This window comes from Alosa sapidissima, chromosome 12, assembly GCF_018492685.1.
Source record: "Alosa sapidissima isolate fAloSap1 chromosome 12, fAloSap1.pri, whole genome shotgun sequence".
Lineage (NCBI taxonomy): Eukaryota > Metazoa > Chordata > Actinopteri > Clupeiformes > Clupeidae > Alosa > Alosa sapidissima.
The window spans coordinates 17,647,736-17,669,369 of NC_055968.1; the positions used below are offsets into that span (position 1 = coordinate 17,647,736).

The 21,634-nt window shown below is 45.4% G+C and overlaps 1 protein-coding gene across 2 annotated transcripts; it reads left to right on the forward strand.

The window, feature by feature from the left end:
• Positions 1-1,443: 1,443 nt before the first annotated feature.
• kank3 (KN motif and ankyrin repeat domains 3) lies at positions 1,444-21,315 on the forward strand. 2 transcript variants are annotated; one of them, XM_042111503.1, is made up of 11 exons: positions 1,444-1,573; positions 9,395-9,480; positions 9,931-11,826; positions 12,297-12,399; positions 13,595-13,813; positions 13,957-14,047; positions 14,302-14,521; positions 16,978-17,120; positions 18,442-18,642; positions 20,245-20,343; positions 20,870-21,315. In XM_042111503.1, exons 2-11 carry the CDS (start codon positions 9,444-9,446, stop codon positions 20,927-20,929), a joined length of 3,069 nt encoding a protein of 1,022 aa, XP_041967437.1. In that variant the 5' UTR covers positions 1,444-1,573; positions 9,395-9,443; the 3' UTR covers positions 20,930-21,315. The 2 variants fall into 2 exon arrangements, with proteins under 2 accessions (XP_041967437.1, XP_041967438.1); XM_042111504.1 differs by lacking the exon at positions 1,444-1,573 and adding an exon at positions 4,512-4,614.
• The last annotated feature ends 319 nt before the right edge of the window (positions 21,316-21,634 follow it).

The following is a 21,634-nucleotide window of genomic DNA, read 5'->3' on the forward strand; positions in this document are numbered from 1 at the left end:
GTTTATTTATATATTGCTTTTCTAGGACAGCACAGATCAGTGTTGTTGTCATAGCAGAACATAGCCAGTAACTTATTCTGATCTGAAACATCCACTGACAATAAAAGTTTGAAGACAAAACATTTTTTGACATTTTACATCTGTACTATCAAAATCTGCCAAATATATCAAAATTAATATTAAACTCCTGCAAAATCCAATTCTGGAACATAGTGCGCTAGACTATTACTTGACCCTCATCAAACAGGCTGGTCACATCTCAACTAGTGGTGGATATTACATGCAATCTGTATAAGCCTGCAGTGTGTAGCATTCTTACAATATCACCGGACATAGGTATTAACCTTTTAGGACATAAGTGACACAGGCAATAGGCTACAATAGGTATTATGTATAACCTAGAATCAATACACAACTATAAGAAGGATTAATTAATGTGTATTAATATAGCTTACAGTTTTGCATTTGTACTCTAAACAACCCTTTCACGTTTAACCTTCAACAAATTAAAATTATTGGTGGGAAACAAGGGACACTAACTTTTGCCAATCTACACCTGTAGCTGTAGTGATGGTCTGATTCTTTTTGCAGTGGCGCCCTCTGTTGTTCATATAAATAACTGCTCCTATAAACTCCACGGTAGCTTTGCTTGCAATGATGGGCATGGAGAAAATTAATTTTGGATTCATGTAAAAAATACATAAATTAGAGACATTGTTGTACTGAGTAACAGTGTTGCTCTAGGCTATTATCAACATCTGACAAAAAGGACATACTCTTTAAATAAAGAACCAACACGACAAAAACAAAGGCAGTCTTCGACTAGACTACTTTGTTTTCCAAACAAAGCTTGTAAAAGCCTCTTATAACCAACGTGTGCCCACACGCTCTGAACTGCATGAGTTGCACTTGGCATAATTATAAAACGTTTTAAAGATATAGGCCTCCCGTTACACATTTTATCCAGGAAAAATGCCTGCATGGAAAATTGGGAAAATGTGTTGCAATCTTGTTCTAGTTAGTAAGGAATGTTTTATTCTCAAATCCTGTGTCATTTTTGCCATTCGTTTGTCACATGGCTAATGGCGTTTGAAGAATTCATACCAATTTTGTGAATACAAAAATAGCCTATGGCAGAGTCACATTAATCGTGTGTTTTAATTAAGTAATTAGGCTAGCCTACTTAATTCACGCAATTTATTGAAATTAATATGAAAGTAACCAGCCATGCGACATTACAGAAACATAAGATTATTATACAGGTTTGGTTAACGAAGTGTAGGCCCTGCCACTGTTTACTAACTTGGCATGACACCTTCGTTATCAGTCCGAGAGTGACAAATCCTACTTAAAATGGGCGGACCCTCTCCTCGAGCTCTCGATATTTATTGGTTACAGAGTACGCTTGTTGATTGGATAATCCAAATGTCTGTTATACCATATACGTTTGATGAATGAGAAAGCGCCAGAGTTGGTGTTTTCTTCCACTCTCTTATCTTTTGCCTCTAAAGAAGTTTTTTTTGTTTGCAAGAAGTTTTCTGGCGTCCAGAAGTTCAGCATCAGTCCAGCAAAGGTAGGTCAGATCACCGTTCTACGCAACTCTACATTAGGTTATAAGAACGTTAACAGATTAACCAGGTCTGTCTGTAGCGACTGAAACTTAGCCTGCATTTACGATTTAAAAGACTTTGATCTGATTGGAACTTCATTTACCATTCTAAGAGTAGTGCATTGAATGTAACTGTCACCACTGACGCTAAACTTGTAACGCGACAGTATCACTTAGCCAGTTACATAGACTAGCCTATCCATCTTGCGCTTTCTGAAATCAGTCTCATATTGCCAGGGGGGCTTCACTTCGATTTTAGCTATCTGTTGTTACTACCGGACTATCATGCTTAATCACAATGAGAAAATGCTACAGAGTTAAAGTTACTATTTATTATTTTAGTCATTCAAGTAATAGTCCACTGTAAATCTGGTTATTACTTTGTCACGTAAGAAGGCGTGCCTGCTGAAAACTACTCGAAAAATGCGGGGTGACACTAATTTCATTTTATTTCAACCCCTATAAAATACTTAAAATCACATCGAAAATGAGGAAAGAAATGTATGGGCTGACATCAATTGTTACTTTGATTGATCTTGGCCTATCTAGATAGCTTGTTGTGTTTTGGAGAAGGATTAGCTGACTTTTCTACCGGGCAAGCTTCCAGAATACCGCCCTAAGGACATAAAATATGTTTTCAGTTTTTAAATCCTTTCATGACAGCTTTTTGCTGTTAATGGACAATTTTGTTTTGGTTTTGCGAAGTAATCCACATGTGTTTATTGGTATTCTAGTCAGACTATCTTGGACAAATTTCTGTTTGTCATTTTGAGATTTACTATGATGTGATAGCCTACATCCACGTAGCGCACATTTTGCATCCTGCTAGAAAGCGAACACGGAATAGTCAATGTTATGCTGGGAATAGTGTCTCTCCTATTTAAGCCTCTATGTTATTTACCTTACGCAAAATGCGCGGTGATTTCATCATGAATAATGTAATTCAAAGTGAAAACAAAAAGAGCTTCTGAGGAGACATCCACGCAAAAATAACAATTGTCTACCTGGTCAAGTATCACCTTCTCTAAGCCCCTCCCCCATTCCACGAGGAAGAATTGCCTTCAACCCTCATTATGATCAAGAGCAAAACGTTCTCAAAGAAATTATCATTTTACAGTAACAGTCAACTTAATTTGCAATAGGCACTGTGCAGTAGCGTTGTTCAATCAGGATTGCCTGACAGAATTACTGAAATTTGATTTGCCTTCAGGCTAATTCTATTATTCCTTTATGCACTCACTTTCCCTTTTTTGTGATTTCCTGTGCTGAAATCATATCTTCAGAAAGTCCCCTTCACAAGAAACCACAAACAAACAAACAAACGCCTCAAACGAACTTGGACTGGGGTGTTAAAAGCTCTCCCAGATTGACTGGCCTGCTCTGTTGTTTACACGTCTGGGCATAAGCATCTGGGCATCACCTTCACTCCCTCTCCAAACATTCACATGCTTCTAGTCTTGTGATTCTATTTATGGTCCATTAGCTCTTGAGCTTCTTCACATTATCCACGACTCTTTGGCTTGTGTATCTCTGAAAACTGAGGGAGAAAAGAGTGCTCAACAAAGAATAGGTTTTTCACCACAGTGCCACACAAACAACAATGGGGGCATGTTAACATAATGAAATTTCCCCTAAACCAGAGGGTGGAATTTATGGGAATTTCTGTTTATTGGAGTGTAGGGTAATTGTTGGGGCTCACAGATTATCACTGAGAGCTGCATTTTGAGACAACAGCTGAAGTGAGCCGAAGATGAGCGGACAGGATAGAGGTTATAATGCAGTTGGGCTCTTATATTGCTGAATGTAGTGTGCAGCGATTAGGATATGGAACATTAATACAACCTGTTGGCTAGAACAAAGAGCACATTACATTTGCCCACTATTAAGACACAGCATGACACTGTTTAGTTAGGTCTCTGCAGTGGGTTGGAAGTTTACTGTAGATGCTGTTTTTTTGTTTTTTGTTGCAGGGGTGGATAATGGAAATCGTGTGATTAGCATTCCTTGGTACTGGTCAAGTAACTGTGCATATGCATTTGCCCAGAAACAAAATTAAGTTAAGAAATGCAAATAAAAACAGGACTATTCTTCTTTGGCTTTGTCTTAACAGCTGTCCTGTGTGCCACTGTGCATTTAAGTATAGTAAGTATATATACTTTTTTGATCCCGTGAGGGAAATTTGGTCTCTGCATTTATCCCAATCCGTGAATTAGTGAAACACACTCAGCACACAGTGAGCACAAAGTGAGGTGAAGCACACACTAATCCCTGCGCAGTGAGCTGCCTGCAACAGCGGCGCTCGGGGAGCAGTTAGTGGTTAGGTGCCTTGCTCAAGGGCACTTCAGCCGTGCCTACTGTTCGGGGGTTCGAACCGGCAACCCTCAGGTCACAAGTCCGAAGCACTAACCAGTAGGCCACGGCTGCCCATTTATGACTGCTTGTTGAGGATTAAAAAAAAATATTACGATGAGATGAAATTGTCACTGCATTACTATCTCTGCTGTCTGATTCTTACTTGGCACTTCTGGGGATTGCATCATCACACTTGAACTCTTGCCTCTCCATCTGGTTGTGGCCATGACCCCGGCCTCCAGCTCACAGCAGATCAGCAACAATGAGAGGTCAAAGACAAAAGAGTTGCCCCAAAGAAAAGTAAAAAAAGCTTTGGGCCTAAAGAAGTCACAGAGATTACGCAACAAATGGACAGAATTCACCAGGAGGATGGGGTCAGCCACTGCAACTTTAGACATTGGTATGGCTACCCGTGTTGGGTAAATTCAAAAATAGATCTAACATATATTTAGAGAGAGAGAGAGAGAGAGAGAGAGACACACACACACACACACACACACACACAAAAAACACATCAGGAAATAGGGGGCACAGGGGGAATAGGGGGCACGAAGACCAGACGCAGGTACCTTGCAGAGCCTTTGTCAACCCACTCAAAGTGGATCAGATGCGCTGGTATCAGCTCTTTCCCTATCCAAAGCGCAGATGTGGAGGTAACGGTTTTACAGTCCTCTCAGCTAGATAAGTGGTTGTGTTGGGTGATAAAACAATCTGCCTGTTTGACAAGTATATTTTTATAAGAGAGTGGTTGTAAAGGCTGTATATGTGGTGGTGGTGGGTGGGGGGAGAGGGGGAGATCTTTAGTGGCAGGATGCGTTTGATATAGAAACAGTCTCTGTCACTCTCTAATTTTACTCCATGGAATGACTGCTGTGTATATGAAACAGGAGGAGATAAAGGCCTATGCTAAATGAGAGATGATAAACCCAAAAATACCCACACACCACTATGCCCAGCCAAACACATCTCACAAAGGAGTAGCTACTAATTGAATCCTCGCCTCGGGATGCTGTTTATGTACCCTTAAAGTGTAATCAGCTGGTTCTCACAGGAAGAAACAATCTTGTCGGGCTACTTTTAGAAACGCTCACTGCACTTTAATACTATCTCCCCCGAAATCCTTGGTATAAGCATGGAGCTCAGATGCTTTAGCTCCTCGGTAACCTTCAGTATTATTTTTTTAGCCATATTTGCCATTCAGTGTGCTGCTGTGTAACTGTTTGGATAGACTCTGACGATGTTTTTACCAGTTTGTCACTGTTTTTGTAAACCATATAAAGCTCTGCTGGTTGGCTTTTTAAAATAGCTCTTTTCTCCTTTTTGGTCTGCATATAAAAAACTGGATCAGGCGTAGAGTGCAGCTGACGGTCGAGAGGAAGAAGGAAAAAAAAGTCCCCAAGAATATTTCTATAATTCCAGAATTCGTTGTTGGCATTTCTATTCTTTGTCTCCCTTTGTGGATGGATCATGAATCAGAGTACTGTCTGACAGGAACGTTGTTCTGACTTAAAATTTTAGGAATTGGACAAAATGTTGGGAATTGGAGGTAAAGATGGCGGGCCACACAGCTGACACCTGGTTTCCTGACTGAGGGGCGGGCTAATCAAACATGAGCTGATCCTTGAGTTGATGTGTAACGTTTTAGTACACACACAGGACACAGGCGCTTGTTGTGTATATTTCGTCTGGTATGCAGTTTGTTCCGCATTTGCTTGCTTGTCTTGATGGAGGCCTTTGTCAGGAAATGTGCAGTGCCTGCCCTGCTGCTTTTTGAAGTACATATCCAGATGTAAGGGGATCACTGGTTACTTTCAACAGAGGTATGCCAGCCATGTGGCCCATCCATGTGTTTAAATGGCTTAAACATCTGTTGGGTCCACCATCAGGTTGTTACGTTTCTTCATGTAACACACAAGGATGCATTCTGTACCTGGGTCTGTAATTTTTCTCATCACAGTTGACAGAGTTGTGACAGTTAGGGCCCCATCATCATCCTGCTAAGAATAAGATGCCAATCAGAAGTCTGCTGGCTCAGTTACCATTCCATGTTGTCCTCAGGAAGCAGATTTGCTCTTGTTTCTTTTGTTTGTTTGGCTGGCCTCTGTAATGTTTAAACAAAAACAGCCCTGGTCCATGGTGATACCAATGAATATTAAATAAATAAATTCTATTTTGTCATGTAGTAGCCTTTTGAGATTGTTCTCTCAAGTTCTTGACTCAACTAAAAGGAGTTGACAAAGTAGTTCTCTTCATTTGGATGTTCTCGCCTGAGACAGAGTGGGAGGGCATTCATTCATCAGGCTCATTTCCATGTTCGTGCCCAGTGAGGGCTGCTGGGATTCCAGTCACTGCCTCTAACTGCCTGGGAAGTCATATCAAAGAGCGTTTTGTAACCGTGTGCCTCTGACACCACTGAAGCATATGGCCCCCACCCCCCACTCCTCCTTTCATTCACTCTAAACTGTCGCATGTTGAACTGGGGACAGAGGACGGGAGTGGGGAGGGAGTGGGGTGGGGGTGGGGGGTGGCAGGCCGAAACAAGGAGGCTCCAGAAGACTTGTGGACGGCGTAACCATAGATGTGGCATAAAGGCTCATTATAGGGCTCTCAATGTGTTTCATTGTTGTGACAAGACCCAGGGGAATTGCACAGACGCATGTGATCGTGACTGTCTTAAGTTGTCCTTAAAGTTGTTTTCAAGGATGTTTCTGGCGCATTCTTTTATTTGGTTGTTGGGCTTTTTTGCGTTTAGGATCAGATACTTCTTCAGTGGTGGCTGAGCAAATGTCCATAAAGTTGTTTGTATGAGTTTATGCTCTTACTTAGTGACACTTATTTAATGTCATGTTTTAAATAACTGTCTGTGTGTGCGTGTGTGTGTTGTGTGCATTTGTGGATGTTCTTGTGGCAGTAAGGTCATCAATAAATCTAGATGGCCTGCGTTTGTCCGGTGGTTTCTTCTCACCCACTTGGTGCCTTTGTGCTTGTGCATGAGTGTGTGTTGATGGGAGTGTTTATACGTGCGGGGGGTGGCGAGTGTGTTTGCTCAGCTCTTCGGCCGCTTGTGTTGCTTTTCCTGCGGGCCGCAGGAAGCAGCTTTGGCGGGGTGATGGCTTCTTCCTTCTGGAGTGGCCTGGGGCTTCCTAATGCGAGACAATGGGAGGTCTCCCTGGGGGAGCAGGGCTGTGCAAAGCCAGTTTCCCCTCAGGAAACAACAGATTTGTCCTTCCAGCTGATAGAATGTGCGTTGGTGGGGGGGGGATCACACACACACACACACACACACACACACACACACACACACACACATATAAGCTGGACTCCTGAGTCCTAACATGTTCAAACTGGCTGTGTGTCTTCTGTTGGCTTAGGTGAAGGCATCTTTGCTTTCGTCCCCAAGTTTTTTTTTGCTGGTTTGCTAGTGGAGGACTTGTACAAACAACATGCCTCACGCCATGACTGCTTTTACAGCCATGCAAGGCAGGGGGAGGGGGGTGTTTGGGGAGATTTGCAATGGGTTGCAATTGCAATGCAACTCTGTGCAGATTGACCCTCAGTAACCTGTGAGTGGGGTGTCGTCTGCGTTGTGAATCATGGACCCCCCCTGTTTCCCTTGAAGGGAAATGGGAGGTGGAGGATGGAGGTCGTATTTCCAAAACATGGCTATCGCTCCAAGCCAATGGCTGGACAGAACTGCCTCCTGACGACGGACAGAGCCGCTCTGCCAACCAAGTCCTCAGACTCCAGGCTTTTATTAAACAGGAGACTGCCGTGATCAGTCAATGAAAGAAAAAAGACGTTTAGTAGACTAATTGAATTTTGGGAAATAAATTGTCTTGTTAACAGAAATAAAGAAGCCCCCCCCCCGGTCCACTAGCCTCCTGGGACAACAAGAGCTTGTGATGCCGTGGCTGGACGACAGAGAGCTGTCTGTTTTTTTTTTTTTCTGTGCTCCTCACATCCCTGTGGCTCTGTTAAGTACAAGTAGAAGGGGCACAGAGGAATGTGCCCCCCCCACCCCCACCCCCCCACACACATCTCTCACTCCCTGCCTCCCTGTAATTTGGTGCTTGTCATCAGGTTCTGGAAAAAACATTGAGCCTATGTTTTCATTCTCTCCCCCAAAACCCTCACCCCTCTCCCCTCACACATCCCCACCTTCCTCTACTCCGCGCCTCTGTGGTGTTGAAGAGGGAGAGGAGAGGGGATGTGTGACTTGCTGTTGTTGCTGCTGCTGCTGCTGCTGCCGCTCCCTCTCCTCTAATCAAAGGTGTGAGCTGTAAAAGGGGTATTGGGAAACCGGAGGCTGGTTGAAGGGTATGCTGGGCCGGGTCCCAAAAACTTCACCCGGCGCTGTGGCTGCGATCTGGGAAGGAGGACCTCTTTTTATATTTAGCTCCCAAGGGGGTTAGCGACGGGAAGTGAGGCCTGCTGTTCACTCTTTGACAGGCCCTGACGCTTGCCAGGACCGCCAACCCCCCCCCCCCCCCCCCCTCCGATCACTCTGCCCGAGAGCACTGCATATCTGACCGCCAACGCAGGTCAGTGGTTTGCATCTGTCTGTGACAGGGGGAATGATGGTGAGCAATGCAGCCTGCAGAGTGGTGGGGGGAGAGAGTTGGGGTGGGTAGGTGGATGGGTTTATGATGGACATCTTCCTTTGGCAATGACAATCTGATCTGAGATCTGTCCAAATTCCTTCCAGTGATTTGTTTTTTCTTTCTCTTTTCCTTGACAGTCTGTGTATTCAAGGTATTGAGTACAGGACTGGCTGACAGGAGTTAGACATTGCTTTGTTAGACACTTCCACTGAATCATAAGCAAGTCCTTGCCTGGTCATGCTAGTAGGATATTTACGAGAGGAGAAAGATGGAATGTGCCCAAGGCTCTGTGAAAACAGATCTTCATAACTCCATATGTGTCTATTAGTCTCTCTCTTTTATGCTCTCTCTGTCTCTCTGTTTGCCCCTTTCATGGAATGTTTTCAGAAAAAAAAATATAGGGTATGAACTGGCCTGATGACACAGAAACGGATATCTGTTTGGGACGGCTTTAGGATGGGGTTCATGTTATAGAGTGTTCTTGTTTTGATGCCTCATTTCCTTGTCTTGTTTTCCGTGGGGCTGCGGCTGCTCTTTATCCTCTGTGGAGCGTTCAAACACACACATGACACGTATGTGATGTCATGGTTAATCCCCTTGAATCCCATCCAAAAACAAGACGACCACCAAGGAAATGGATGCGCTCACTCGCACTCGGTCATCGGATCACTCCTCACATAAGGGCACAAAAATATACGTGTTGCTTACACATATAATCACAAATGTTGCAGCTTATTGCAGGCTTTGTGTTCTCACTGAGCTCTGGGAATGTTGAAGGGAAAATCCCATCTCACAAGTGCACGTTGTCTTGGACTTCTCTCCCCGTGTGCAGGTGGTGAGTTGACTCCTGAGGCTGCAGTGGAGGACCTTGTCCGGCCAAGATGACTCAGTCTGTGCAGGTCAACTCAAAGCTGCCTGGTGAGTGTAACTAACTATCTTATAATAACTATGTCATGTACATGTCAGGATTTAATTTAGTACAGTAAAGTCAAATTAATAATATGTTATCAAATTAATAATATGTGTAAATGTTATAAAAGACAATCACTAGCACAATACTCATATGTGTTATGAAAAATGTCTGATTAAATATTTAGATTAAGCTCTGTTCTGATTCTAGTTCTGTTAATACATCCAGTTGGTGTGTCATAGCAGTTTCATACAGAGTTCCAGAGAAAACAGATTTTTCCACTCTCACTACATCTGGAAGCACAGAGAGCAGAGCTGGACTGAATTTGGCCCTGCTAGGTGGCCTTGGGGAGTGGGGTTAAGGCCCACTGTTATAGCTCTTTTCCATATTGGACCAAAGGGGATATTACTGGCATGTTGCTTATGAGTTCTGATGACCCCAACTCTTCTCCCCTGTAGATCTGGGTGCACCTTTTCTGTATGGGTCCCAGGAGGAGAGCGACCAGGCTGGCTCCTACTCCGTCCAGACGCCATATGGCTTCCAGCTGGACTTGGACTTCCTCAAGTATGTGGAGGAGATCGAGAGTGGCCACAGCTTTAGGCGTACACCCGTGAGTGGCCGCCGTGGAGGGACGCGCACTGGGAAGCTCTCCCAGCGCAGCCCCGGGGTCGGAGGCCGTGCCAGCGGCTGGACATCCACCGAGTCGCTGTCTTCCTCGGCCAGCGATGACTGCAGCGGGCGTGTGCCACCGCCTCCTCCACCACGCAATCGCATCGGCTCGGCGCCCGGCGAGTCATCGCACATCCTCTCGCCCGTGTCGGTCCTCAGCCCGCCGCTGTCGGCTGGCGCCAAGGTGCCCCCGCCTCCCCCGACCCGCAACCCTCGCGTGGAGCGCACCCTCCTGGAGACCAGCCTGCGGCTCCAGCAGGAGCAGAGCCAGCTCCAGAACGGCACCAGGGTCCTTCAGCTCGCTGACCCTCCGAAGGGGGCCCTGAGAGAGGCGGGGTGGACAGGCTCCTCCAGCTCCCTGGGCTCCCAGACAGCAACACCAGCCTTACCACCGGCATCCTCATCAGCCCCATCATCGGACGGTGGTATCCAGCAGAACCCCTTCTCCTCGGCCTCGCCGAGCCCCTGCCCTAGTGGCTGGCCGCGCGCCAGCCCTCACACCTCCGGCAGGAGCACCCCGGCCTCTGCAGCGGCCTCCGCCTCGGGCCCGGTGCCCCCCCTCCAGCTGCAGACGGTGCGGGAGCAGATGGCGGCGGCTCTGCGGCAGCTCAAGGAGATGGAGGAGCGCGTGAAGGGTGTCCCCGCGCTGGAGAGGGAGGTGGCCAAGCTGCGCGCCGAGAAGGACCAGCTGCTCCAGGCGCTCAAGAAGAAGGACGAGGCTCTGGCCGTCACAGCGGCCGACGCACAGACTGCTCCCGCCGAGCCCGGTGCCGGGACGGACCAAGGACTCCCGCCGCTCTCGCCGACTCACGGGCGGCCCTCCAAGGTGTCCGAGCTCCGCAAAGCCATTGAGAAGGCAAGCAAGGAGGAGATGAGCCGGCAGCCGACGCTGGAGAAAGCGGCGCCTGTTCCCGTACAGATGGTGTCTGTGGCCGTGGGCAGTGATCTGCCCCTGAGTGAGGGGGTGTTTTATTACAGACAGGCCATGAAAGATGCAGCAGTGGACGCAAGGTGCGAGGTCACCGAGAAGGGTGTCGGGACGGCGCCACAGAGTACCACGCGCGACGAAGGTGTCCAGGCAGCACCATCCACTGAGGAGGCGTCCGTCTGGGTGATGGAGTCCCTACTGGGGCTGACCAGCGAGGCGGAGAGGGAGATCGACACCCTGCAGGACACCGTCAAACTCCAGCAGGAGTCGGTGCGTGTGCTGGAGGAGCGGCTGGGCCAGGCTGACCAGGACCTGGAGGTGCTGCGCGCCCGCGAAAACGAGCGCCTCTCGCGGGTCACGCTGGATCGAGGCGTCCAGGCGCAGGCGCAGACTGTCCACGCCGCCACTGACGCCCCACCTGCCGAGCCCCCGAAGACGCTGCTCAGTGTCGGGGTGAGCTGCCGTCCCGAGGTGGCCGAGGCAGGCGTGGGCAGGGAGGGAGCACCCGCACCGATTCACCAGAGTGTTCAGACTGAGGAGGTGGAGGTGGTGGAGGTCAAGGAGGTGAAAGAGGAGGTGGCTAAGGTGGAGATGGTGAGCACTGGGTGCCAGTGGGAGAGCCCAGAGGAGGAGAAGCGCAAGGAGGAACCCCAAAAGAGAAGACAAGTGGCCATCGCTGAGGGCCTGGGCGTCAGCGAGGCAGAGAGGAGAGTGGCAGAGGAAGTGGACGCTGCGCCGGCTACTCCCAGCCCTGTGGGTGAGTTTCTCTAGAGTGGAGTCACTTTGTCATGTGTACATCGAGAAAACTTAGGATGTCAGTCTTCCAGGATTCATCATAAAAGGTGACCACATAATGTGTGGAGTTCTCATCTGTGTCAAAATGGCACATACACTATTTGCGTGCAATTGAAGAATTAGCCATCTGTAGTTTGAATGCTTTTATCTGAGCAACCAAATATTACTCATTCATGGGTGGGTCCACACCCATGCTTTTACAACCTAGTCATTCTTTTCTTATATTCTAATTCAAGCTATTTAATTATCTGAGGTGTGTCTGCTCACATGTCAGGCTTAGAACTCAAATGCCATTCAAAGATTCTTATTTTGCATGAACAGCTGCACAAGTCTCTGCATCTTTATGGGATTGGTCATTAAAGTGTGTGTGTGTGTGTGTGTGTGTGTGTGTGACCTAATGTTACATTTTCCTTTTGTCATTGGTGGTCCCAGGCACTCTGAAATCTATCATGAAGAGGAAGGATGGGAGTAGCTCGAGTGAGACCCGCAGCACAGGCAAGAAGAGCCTGCAGTTTGTGGGCATTCTGAACGGAGGGTGAGAACCAGAATGGGCGCACACCACTCAGGATATGATGCCCTGAGCTGACTTTAGCGCACCTCAGCAGCGCTGTCAGTGGAGATTACTCTCAGTTAATAATAGACTAGACTGATGCGCACAATCAAAACAGAGGTCTAGGCTAGCGCTGCTACAGCAATCTTAGAATTATATAACCGCTTTTCACTTGGCTGCCATTTTATTCCAATGTGACTGACAAATAATGTGATTCGTTTGACACCTCAAGTGCTCTAAGACTGAACAGTACCGGTAGGTTGTAGGAACTGATAGTGTTTGGGGTCAAAATGGTCAAAACCGATGTCAAAACCTTCACTAGGTTGTTGTTTTTTTCACTAAGATAGTCAATAGAGTGACTCCAGAGATGAGATAACAGAATGTGACTACTACAAGTAGGAGAGGAGTGTTGTGGTGAGGGCTGTCTGCAGCTGTCAGTGGGGGAGAGAAAACCACAAAGTGAGAGTACAATGAGAGCAGCCGGAGCCAAGAGCAGCAGCAGTGGAGATCTTCACCGTAGGGCTGAAGGAATCTTTCATCATCTTTTTTGATGTGGCCAGCGAGATCAAACCTTCCCATCAAACACACAAGAATGGAGGATGAACAGCTGGCTTCGGCTGACAAACGCTTTCTGACACGCCACAGCTGTGAAAACTTTCAATGTAAACAAGTGTTACTTTTACACACCATTAGCAGCATACGAGTCTCATCTTGACTTCTGTGCAGTATCATCTTGACATGCTACGGATCATAGTTCATATTTTACCCTGTTGAATGGTTCATCAACTTTTGAGCAGGCTGAAGACAGTGTTCTCATCCTACTCTTCATGGACCATGTTATCACAGTGCTATTACTGAGTTTTAGACCAACAGCTATAAAAGTGTCTTGGCTACGAGGCTGTTTGAAATATTTGTGCTGATTAATTTAGCCAGTTTCAGACTCTTTGAGTCTTGAATGAATTAATCTTTCCATTATGCAATTCATGGCCTGAGAACGGGAAAAATGCTTAGGTTAGCCAAACACCGGCTACTGTTCTCGTCTAGCTTGATGAGACTAGCCTCTCTGTTTTAACTGACATTGTGGGGGAAATAAGTCTATGACATCATTGTTTCATGTGGATTAGATTTAAGTAAATTAAGCATCAGAATGTTAAAAAAAGTAAATGTGCTCCCTTCAAAGATATGAGTCAACATCAAGTGAGGAGGAGGATGAAGATGAGGATGATGAGGAAGGGAGCTCATCTGACGGGAGTGGAGAGGAGGATTGCTCCAGCAGCGGGGAAGAGGAGGCCGCGCTTCAGGAGACCTCGGACGAGGAGAGGAACATCAACTTGGATGAGAGCGACAGTGATGAGGGGCCGACCGGGTCGGGGGGACAGCAGGAGACGGTCAAGGAGAAGTAAGGCTGACCGACGGGGCTGCTGATTCCACATGCTGACACAAGCCGAATGTCACTGCAGCCGTCACATTCTTATCCTCATGTGTCTGTTTGTTTATAGCAACGCTGTTTGTAATATGATGATCGTAATGTTTTTCTGTCAGGTTTGAACTGAGTATGAAGATGCGTGAAGCTTGTCTTATTCTGAAAAATCACCTCAATGATGATGCCAAAGCCATGAAAAGCAAAGAAGTGGTGAGAAGCTATACTTCATCCGACTTTACAACTGTAAACTATTCATCAGATATAGGCCTGCCAAGGAGCCACAGCAGGTCGACATGTTTATGGTTGACTGCACAGACTTTATAAAGTGAAGAACAACATTCTTAGATGCCAGATTATTTTTCCTCTGTGTTCTATGCATTTTTCTCACATGTTCTTTATTTTAACAATCTTATTAACATCTTGCTCTTTTCGTCTCTGTCGCTCTCTCTGCTTGTGTCCTGCAGCTGTCCAGCACTCACACAGTGCAGCTGGAGTGGTTCAGAGTGTCCAGTGCGAAGACGGCTCAGCCCACGCGGGTCTCCAACTACATCATGGCCTTCTCTGAGGTGTCTCCTGTCCTGCTGGAGCATGTGGTCAACATGACTGATGGCAACGGCAACACAGCCCTACACTACAGCGTCTCACACTCCAACTTCAGTGTGGTGGGCCTGTTGCTGGACACAGGTCAGTGTGGAGGGTGACTTCCATTCCACATGGTGTACTCTTAAGTGTCTGAATAGAACATGTTATGTAAGGGATAATATATAGAACGCCGGTCATTACTGGGAAAATAAGTCCCGACAGGGCAAACCGGACCCCGACGCGCAGCGGAGGGGTCTTGTTCCGCCCTGAAAGGGACTTATTATTACACGAAACTTGGTGGGCATGTAACCCCATATGGATAGCATGGAACCATCGTTTTTCGTTTTGATCTGTAGCTCCCCCGCTGGACTGCACCCCCGAAAGGAGGGTAGGGCAAACACAGTTTTCTGTGAATATCTCGAGAACCGTAAGGTTTAGGAGGACCATTTTTTTTTGTATGTTGATCTCAAGGGGCCATGTCAACCCATTCCATAACCACTCATTTCATGTATAGCGCCACCTAGTTAAACACAAAAAAGTAAAAATGAGGTGTTGTAATCGCAGGTATCTGTGACCTAACATAGTCAAAACTGCACGAAATTGGAAGTGTAGGATCATTATGACACCCTCTGAATGCACGCCAAGTTTCGTGGAATTCCGTTCATGGGGGGCCACACAATAAATTCATTTATGTTACTATACACCAACTGGCCTGTAGGTGGCCGGAGACAGTTTTCTGTGAATATCTCGAGAACCGTAGGGCCTAGGAGGTCCACTTTTTTTTGTATATTGGTCTTAAGGGGGCATGTCAACCCATCCCATTACCACTTATTTCATGTATAGCGCCACCTAGTTAAAAATGAAAAAGCAAAACATTAGGTGTTTTCATCACAATATCTCTGGCTGACATGGTCAAAACTGCACGAAATTGAAAGTGTAGGATCATTATGACACCCTCCGAATGCATGCCAAGTTTTGTGAACTTTCGTTCATGGGGGGCCTTACAATAAAATAATTTATGTGCACATTTAGTGACCGTACACCAACAAGGATTCCCGGGACACTGAAAGACCGGGGTACACGAAACTTGGTGGGCATGTAACCCCACATGGATAGCATAAAACCATCGTTTTTCGTTTTGATCTGTAGCCCCCCCGCTGTACTGGACCCCCCGAAAGGAGGGTAGGGCACACACAGTTTTCTGTGAATATCTTGAGAACCGTAGGGCCTAGGATGACCAATTTTTTCCGTATGTTTGCCTCCAGGGGTCATGTTAACCCATTCCATGTGCACACATGTGCATAAACAGATACACACGCACACACATACATTCACAGTAATCATACGTATGACACATACTCACACAGTAGACATATGCACGCATGCATGTATGCACAAACACACATACGCAGGCAAACACACAAGCTCGCGCACACACACACACACACACCCACACACATAAACATAAACGTGTACACGCACACATGCACACAATTCAAGAATTTCTCAGAATTATGAACAGGCAAGATCGGGGGTGGGGTTGTATAAAATGAATTTTACATGTGAAATCTATGAACTAATCATGTTTTGGTACTCTAGCAGATACCAGTGAGAATTGAGTGTGGATAATGCAATTTAGTGAGACAGTTAGAATCATATAGGCCTTTCAGCGTGATTTATTTTTGTGGAAACAATGTGCTGGACTGGGCGGCGGTCATATTTTGTACCGCTCTGCGGTACATCTAGTTTTCACAGTAATGACCGGCGTTCTATACATTATCCCGCTTATTATACGGCTACTTGCCAAAACGAAATAATAAACTCCCCATGATATGACTTTAGCCTACATAACCTAGCCTATTTGTTACCGTTCATCGTGGCATTTGCTGAGAAACAAATAGTTCAACAACACAGGCTGCTGAACTTGAATCAAACATTCTTTAGAACACAGCTGATCAACCGTCTGCTTTCACATTTGAATGAAGTTCCAGTCCTTGCGTAGTGATATGAAAGACGTATCAGAAGCACAAAACCCGTTGCCATTGACAGCGGTAATTATATGTTTGCAGTGGTAATTACATGAATTTATTTACTGCTAGAACTTTGGGAAATCCCATTCAAGTCAATGGAGCGTTCTACTAGCATTGTGAGGAGCCGTATAGACCCTTTCAACAATAAAAACAAAAACAATGCTTGAACGTTCTATTTGGGCCCCAATCTACTTCCTCTGCATTAAGATAACATATGGAATGTTAAAAAGGAAGCCTTGTGGGGCCAACTATGATGCTGATAATGGAACTCTCTTGAAAGGGTCCATAATAAACATATGTAATAGTTACATCATGCATTTATTGTAATGATTCCTTATTATCCTTGATAACACTGTACCTTGATTGGATTACGTACAGGATACCTCTTATTACCTGCAGTGTTAAACATTGCATGATTAGGCATATATTAGTTATGGGAATATCAGGAGTGATTTGTTGAAACCATGTGTGCTCCTGATATTGTAATCATCTCCTATCACTGACAATGAAATTGGATTGTGTGTGCAGGTGTTTGCTGTGTAGATCAGCAGAACAAAGCGGGCTACACTGCCATCATGTTGGCCGCGCTGTCTGCCGTAAAGGAGGAGGATGACATGGAGGTGGTGAAGAAGCTCTTCAGCCAGGGCAACGTGAATGCCAAAGCCAGCCAGGTGAGGTGCCGTTCTAGCCTGACGAGCCAGACCCACATCTAGATGTAGGGTCTGGGAACTCATCATTGGCAGTGCTCAATCCGAGAATTCCCTCTGCACGCAATAGGATGGCGCTACCACTCATGAGCCCCATGCGTTTTCCCACCAGTGGAGCTAGTTGGCTAGTTGATCAAACTTCTGCCAACTTAAGAAAAGCTTAACTTGAGTCGCGCTGTTCGCCAGCAGCAGCATCCATCTTCTTTGTTTTCAAGTAGCAGGGAATTCATGCAGAACCGTCGCAACTCTGTCGTCATTATGTTAAGCCCGCCCACTGACTCTATACAGGATGCGATTGGCCTGATCGAAGTTTGATTTTTCCAGCTCACAAGCCAACGGAGAGTTGCTAGACTACCCTGGCTGCAAATTACATTTGCTGCTGCTAGGATGCATCTAGATTTCTAGGCTAGTGCCGCTCTGCATTTCTCCAGACAAACCTTGTGGTGCAGCCATTTGAGAACTGGTGATTTAGAAGTACAAAACACGGTCAGTCAAATGCATTTTTGGCCTGATGCAAGTGGCCATTGTGAAGCTCTAGTTGTCTTGGAAACACACACTGACTGGGTTTTATATTGAAATGACACAATTAACATAATGACAGTGAAAAAGATTGGATCCCAGATTGAATTTTATTTTAATGGTAAAAAAGGTAAAATGGGGATCATATTTGGGAAAGGAATGGGCTATTGTAACAAAATGCTCTGGGAAACCTTGATCAAGTCATTATTATCATTATAAAAGGCCTTGGCCAATGAGTTTGTTGGATCAAATCATCTGCTGATTCACATCACATGCTTGTGTGTTGGATGTCATACAGAGGACAGATTACCTTTTCTGTCTTCATCCTCTTTGAACCAAAATGACCTTTTGTAAAAGAGGCTCTATTGAGTATTTTTTTTTATTCATCATGTGATTGTCAACAGGTTTTCCTGTAAAACGGTCTTTATTCATCCCTTACCTTGTTAAGAATTACAGTTGAGTTTTTTTTCCGGAGAGCACATTAAAGTTTGAAGGCCACAAGTTCACAAGCTAAATTGCAGTATGTAAAACACATTCACACATATCAACTCAAACAAAGAAGTGCGTTCATGCTAACTAGAGTCAGTTGTGTTTGTCAATGATAAATGAACATATGATTTTGATCAGAAACATGAGTACAAAACTGCCTAAATGGCTTATAGGTGACAAATATGCTAATTAGTTCATGTGACCGCATCATGGGATCTCTTTCTGTAATCACTGTGGGTCATTTCAATGTACTCTTCTTGCTTTGGGGTGTATTCAGGCTGGTCAGACAGCGCTTATGCTGGCGGTCAGCCACGGGCGGCAGGAGATGGTGCACGCCCTGCTCGAGTGTGGCGCGAGTGTGAACGTGCAGGACGACGAGGGATCCACTGCCCTCATGTGCGCCAGTGAACACGGCCGGGCCGAGATCGTCGCTCTGCTTCTGGACCAGGCAGACTGTGACATTTCTGTGGTGGATAACGTGAGTGCTGGTCCTCCACTCACACCATCTGCCCGTAAATAGCACACAGCATGAAGCGTTTATATACATACCCCTATGTGCTAATTTTAGTTGAGCTAATTTAGTGGCGAGACTTCAAATGACATTAGAAACTAAGAACAAGCATAACGGGAACACAAGTTTTTTTACTGTGTCGTAAGAGTGGGAAGAGTATGGAAAAGGCCCACTTTTGGAGTGACCACCTACAGTATGGAGGTGGCGTGGGTGGGGAATGTATTTTCTAGAGTTTCTTACAAAACAATCAGGAAAGAAATCCCAGAAAATCCCTCCCGCTGAGTATTTACTTTAATCCCAGAATTTATTATTCTCAGAAACGTTGAAAAAAAAAAAAAAAACATTTTAAGTGACCCGAATGCTCTTCCATAGATTGCATGTTCAAGGGCCAGCTCTGCCACTGTAGATATTTTTTCAGCTGAAATCCTATACGCAAGTAAAGAATCGGTGCAGTTTCCATTATATCACAGATCTTTGCACTGCACTACAGAATGAGTCCCTGGTTATTCCCCTCCCTACACTATAAATTACAAATGCTCTGATGTGTCACATGCTTGAATTTTTAGGGTCTGCAATAAAAATAAAAAACAGATTTTTATGCTGTGGCAGATTCTGGTAAGATTGTTGCAGCCGCTGCAGTAGAGTATAGTAAGAAAATAACTGAAACCACAGGATTTCTCATTACAGTGATTTGAAAAAGCATTAGTAGTCTAGGTCACTTTCTGCTGGACAGCCTTAACGTCTTCACTGTAGTGCATTGCTATGAGACTGGGATGGAACAGTGGCACTCCTTTTCCATCAACATTAATTTGCCAGGAGTCTGACTAACAATGACATCATCTTTTGCACACCATGGCAAATATTTTCTGTTGGTGGTATTGCCTGCAACGGAAGTTCTGTATCAGGTTTGCTCCACTGTCTGTTTGGACTGTGGATAGAATAACAGCCACACTAAAATAAAATAAACAGAAAGATCTCATTTTGTATTTTTCCCCAGTGACATGATGGGATTTACCGTCTGAAACTCACGCAAGATTCCCCAAAGCCATTCAGAATGGTTTTTATAGCAAACTCGGATTACAAACAGTATATCAAAAACGGATGTTCCTCTATACAACAAACCACTAAATGAACCAGCCACAGGGAAAGCCACTGAGCCACAATGGGTACTCTACTTTATGTTGAGTGAAGTTATGAAGGGCAAAGATCACAATCAGTCAAATTTATTTTCATGACCAGCAAAGCCGCTCTCATGCTCACATCTTCGACAACCACTCTTCTGCCATTTCACTGGGATTTGGCTTGACGGCACACAGCTGGTTCGAGCTGGTGTGCATGGGAAACTATGTGGGGAGACTCCCTCCCGACCTTCCCCCTTTCTGCCAGTACCAGTTGTCTCTGAAATCACTCTGTGCCGCCTGAATCTCCTAGTGATCCTAGTGGATGTGTGTTGTCGTGCAATGCCCTTAATGGATATCTTCTCCTTTCATACTGTAATGTCTTTTTCCCCTCACTGTTTTCTTCTAACTTAATGAACCGATCCTCCCTTTTCTCACTCCCCCTCTGCAGGATGGCAGCAACGCGCTCTCCATCGCCCTGGAGGCATCCCATAATGACATAGCAGTGCTGCTCTACGCCCACATGAACTACTCCAAGACCCAAGCAGCTGTAAGTGATCTGGAGGCGGAAGCAACTGCTCGGATACGGCACTCGCCGGCTGCCAAAGTTGTGCGTCACTGATAGCGGCGTCCCATACAGCTTTCAGAACAGCCAATTTCCTGATCAGGAGAGTGTGTGCACTCAAATCCCCCCCACCAACCCCCAACGCTAGTGTTTGAAAGCTAGGGTGTGGTGCTTCTTTGCAGATGTTTGTCCAGAGCTCCTAGTGGACTCTCCACTTTGGACATAGTGACCTCTAGTGCACAGATGACTTATTGGGAGAAAATGATGAACTATGCTATTCACTCCATTTTAGGGAGGCAGAACAGTGTGAATGATTACGAAGCTATTATGTTACATGTTTTATTGGTATGTAGTGTTTATGAACATGGGAGAAGTAGGTTACAATGACGAATACACTACAAGAACAAAGATAAAGGAATTATAATACAAGTTTCTATTCTGTCCTCAGAATCATATTAGGGAATTTTGTTGAGCTTATTTTTTTTTTATCTGACATGTATCTTCTCCTCAGGGGGTGAACAAAGCCAACAGAAGCCCAACTAGTCCACAGAAACCCTGGCCTGCAGAATAATGGCCTGTGATGCTGAAGACTGAAGATAACTGGACTCTGGCTTGTTTAGTACAGGCCTGCTCGACTGGAAAACTGTCACTGTCTATAAAATACATATAAATATATATATATTTATACTATGATGTGTATCTATGCACTACAACCTGAAAAGAATATCAGCTATTAACTGTTGTAAGAGTATTCACTACTAACCATAACTGTGTGCTGATACTAAAGTCATTCTCTTGTCCGATGTGGTCAATCTGATCAAGCTCGGATTTGCGTTTTGTTCTTGTTGTTACACTCCTTTCATACCAAAAACAAAAGTAATGCAACTGCACTAACTTCTTATGCAATATATGGCATTGTCTTTATTTTATGTAAAAATAAACATTTATTTACGTATGAAAATTGTAATATGCATCAAAATACACTGCCATTCAAAAGGCTGGGGTGACTTCCATTCCTCTCCATTATAGACATAGTACCAGCTGACTGCCTCCTCCTCACATACACTATCCAACTTTCGAGGGGACTCGAAAAGGGGACTTGGCCTGATCTGCATAGTCTTCGACATATCCCAAACACTTTCAATGGGGTTTATGTCAGAACTCTGTGGTGCCAAATTCATCTCTTCCTTCCTGAACTACTCTTTCACAACTTGAGGCAAATGAATCCTGCCATCAGAGAAGGAAAGATGGAAGCAGCCACCCCAGATCATAACAC